The 3,018-nt window shown below is 43.9% G+C and overlaps 1 protein-coding gene across 1 annotated transcript in view; it reads right to left on the minus strand.

The window, feature by feature from the left end:
- Nucleotides 1-383: 383 nt before the first annotated feature.
- Nucleotides 384-3,018, minus strand: part of USP46 (ubiquitin specific peptidase 46) — a 63,286-nt gene continuing 60,651 nt past the window's right edge. Inside the window, exons 8-9 of the mRNA XM_003794598.3 lie at nt 2,304-2,382; nt 384-1,523 (exon numbers count right to left, since the gene is read on the minus strand). Of these exons, the coding sequence (XP_003794646.1) occupies nt 1,422-1,523; nt 2,304-2,382 (181 nt within the window). The 3' untranslated portion in view covers nt 384-1,421. The remainder of the gene's footprint in view (nt 1,524-2,303; nt 2,383-3,018) is intronic.

Below are 3,018 nucleotides of genomic sequence, written 5' to 3' on the forward strand. Positions count from 1 at the left end.
CATGTTCACAGTTTAACATAGTGTATAGAAATCAAGTGACTTCGCCAAGGGAGCCGGATCTATGACTTGTAATATTTGTACGAAACCAAAAACCAGCCCGATGGCAAAAACAGAAAATTGACCCTTTTAATAAAAGGTACCAATACTCAGATGCTCTAATAAATACATATACAACACAAGTGAAAAAAGGGAAAGTAAGTACAGTGAGATGAGGTTCTTCCAAAACACTCTGTCTTGTCAAGCATCCTTGGAGTCTGAGCCAAAGAAATCCCCGCCATTCTGTCCGTCCCCCTGCTGTCCCTGACACATCCTCTGACCCACCTTTGTGCCCAGCTAACTCCAGTAATCCCTCTTGGGAGGTTTGGTATTAGCCCCAGGACTCCCTGGTGCATCAGTTAACAGACAGAATCTTTTTAAAAATTAAGCTGTACAATGTGCTGACGGTTGTAAAGGTGCAGTGTCTTGGTTGTTCCTGATGAAGGCCAATGTCAGTGCCGACTGGCTCCCGGGAGGTCTGCCAGCCCCGCAGCCACAGACTGCACAACACCAGCAGGACTGGAAAGATACCGTGGAAAGCTCCGCAGTGCCAGATACAAGATAAATACAATTCACAGGACCTTACAGAAGAAAAGGGTCACTACAAAATAAACAGCATAGAGTTATTTTCCTGAAACTTGGTTTTGGTAGAAAGGTAAGAAAAGTGATTTTCACTGCCCACAGAGACTCCCTCCTCTTGGCTTTGCCTGCCCTGAGCTCCACCCCTCCTTGTCCCCTGGGGTTCTTTCTAAATGGCTAGGTTAGCATGGCGGGTGCGAACGCTAGCCACTGCAGCCACCACGGACAGCTCTCTTCACCCTGCGCCAGCCACGTGGAGGATGATTTTAGTGCTGAGGTTACTCACTCTGAAACATTTTTGCTTAGACAAACTTAAAGCTATAGACACAGGCCTGAAAGGCCAACAGCTCCCCAATTCTCTGTCCTCGTGTCAGAGAAGAGGTGGAGAAGCTGACAAGGGGCAGCAATGCTTCCAGGGACAAGGTAAAGGAATGAATCGTACGGAGACCCCGCAAACCAGTTAGAAGTTTAGCAAACACTCAAAACAGACCGTAGACATTCAAAGAAAATGCCATTCTAATTCAACTAGACATAAGCAGTGGCATAGCTTTCACCCCATCTTAAAATTAGCAACTGTTATTCATGTAAATCTTCCTATAATCTGATTGTAGTTAACTCAGACTGAAATAAACCAAGAATAGTGCTGTGTGTACAAAAACAAAAGGAGAGAGTTTAACACGGCTGGACCGTGGAGGCTTGGAGTGGTGCCGTCTGTGGGCCGCCGGGGGAGAAGAAAGTCTGCAGAGAAACCCGGTAATAGTGCTTTGCACAGGTCCCTGCTTGAATGAGTCCCACAGTTCTTTAAGTTATTCTCTTGACTGATAGAATAAAATATATCCAGATTCTGAATTTTTTGATATATCTGATGTCAGACCATAGAATTCTTCAATAGCTTGGGCATCTATTTTCTGCAATAAAGAAGAAATAAGTAATACAATTATTTAACATGATAACTGAGAAAAGGGAAGAAAAACTAATGGAATATACGATACGGTGCAAGGAACACCATTTAGTATAAAGTCACAATTAAGGGCCATCATTTCACACCCTGCCGTTGCTGAGGAACATGGCCACCCTTTCAGCTACTGGTGACACACACGGGCACTCTCTGAAGAAGCCAAGACTTTTGCTTTCAAATGATAAACTGGGAATAACCTTAATTTTTTCGAGCCACCAGTGTTACTACACTAAAACCGCCTAGTGAGTTAAGTAGATCATGTCTTTGAGTGTGGAAGTCACTCTAATTAACACCCTTTATAACACAAGTCAATACATGGAATGCTCTGGTGTAATATAAAGATTTCCAGATCCCAAAGAGTGAAAAAAATTTTTTAAAACAATGATCAATATAAGAAAACACTGTTTAGTAAAAGAATTTTATTAGAACTTAGAAGTCTTACTATTTGCCTTATACCAGACAGGGCTTAGGCCCCATAGGAAACAGGACTCACATGTACATGAGATTATGGAGCACAGAGATACACAGACCCCATGTCTGGGGCTGACCCGTCAACAAGAACACAGAACTCACAAACCATGATCACAAACCCTTCCTCCCTCCCTCCATGGAAGAAGTTTTCAACTCAGATCAGGGGGAAACAGGCCTACTTTTTTAAATGTCCAGACATAACGCATTCCCCGAAATACTATCTATGCCGTGTCTACTGAGGAATAATCTGCCTACCTACCTCTACGATGTCATCATCGAACAGAAGCCAGAAGCCATGACTTTTCACGATAGTAATATAATGCCCGCGATTAGGACCACTGGAGAGGAACACACAAAAGGAAGTTTCCAAGTAAACATTTACTTCTTTGTAAAACTTCTCTTTATAAGTAGTGATTCATTAGGGGGAAAAAACTGTCATCAGGATAAAGAACTTGGAACAGTTCATGTCTATGTCCCAATTTAGAGAAGAGCACACAGGGGCTGGCACCACGCTGGACGTGCGGGAGACTGAAGTGTGCACAGAGATGTCTTCTAAGTACTTACAACCCAGTGGGGAAAAGACACTTAGTTCAACAAATATTAACAAATAATCACTGTATACGGACTCCATGCCAGGCCCTGTTAGGGCTGTTGGGGGAAGCAGCAGCAAATAAAACAGGGTCCTCACTTTTTTGAGATTTAGGGCAGGGGTCGATAGACAAGAAATGAATTAAACATATGAGTGTGTGTCAAGTGTCATGGAGAAGGCTGAGCAGGACAATGGGACAGTGACAGATAAGGAGGCGTTAATGATGGACAGTGGTGAAGGGAGGCCTCTCTGAGATCTGAGCTGGACGACGGGACAGTGAGGGGTCAGGAGACATTAATGGTGGACAGTGGTGAAGGGAGGCCTCTCTGAGATCTGAGCTGGACAGTGGGACAGTGACAGATAAGGAGGCGTTAATGGTGGACAG

The sequence above is a fragment of the Otolemur garnettii genome, unplaced genomic scaffold (assembly GCF_000181295.1).
Source record: "Otolemur garnettii isolate 467f Iridium unplaced genomic scaffold, OtoGar3 scaffold00083, whole genome shotgun sequence".
NCBI classification, from domain to species: Eukaryota; Metazoa; Chordata; class Mammalia; order Primates; family Galagidae; genus Otolemur; species Otolemur garnettii.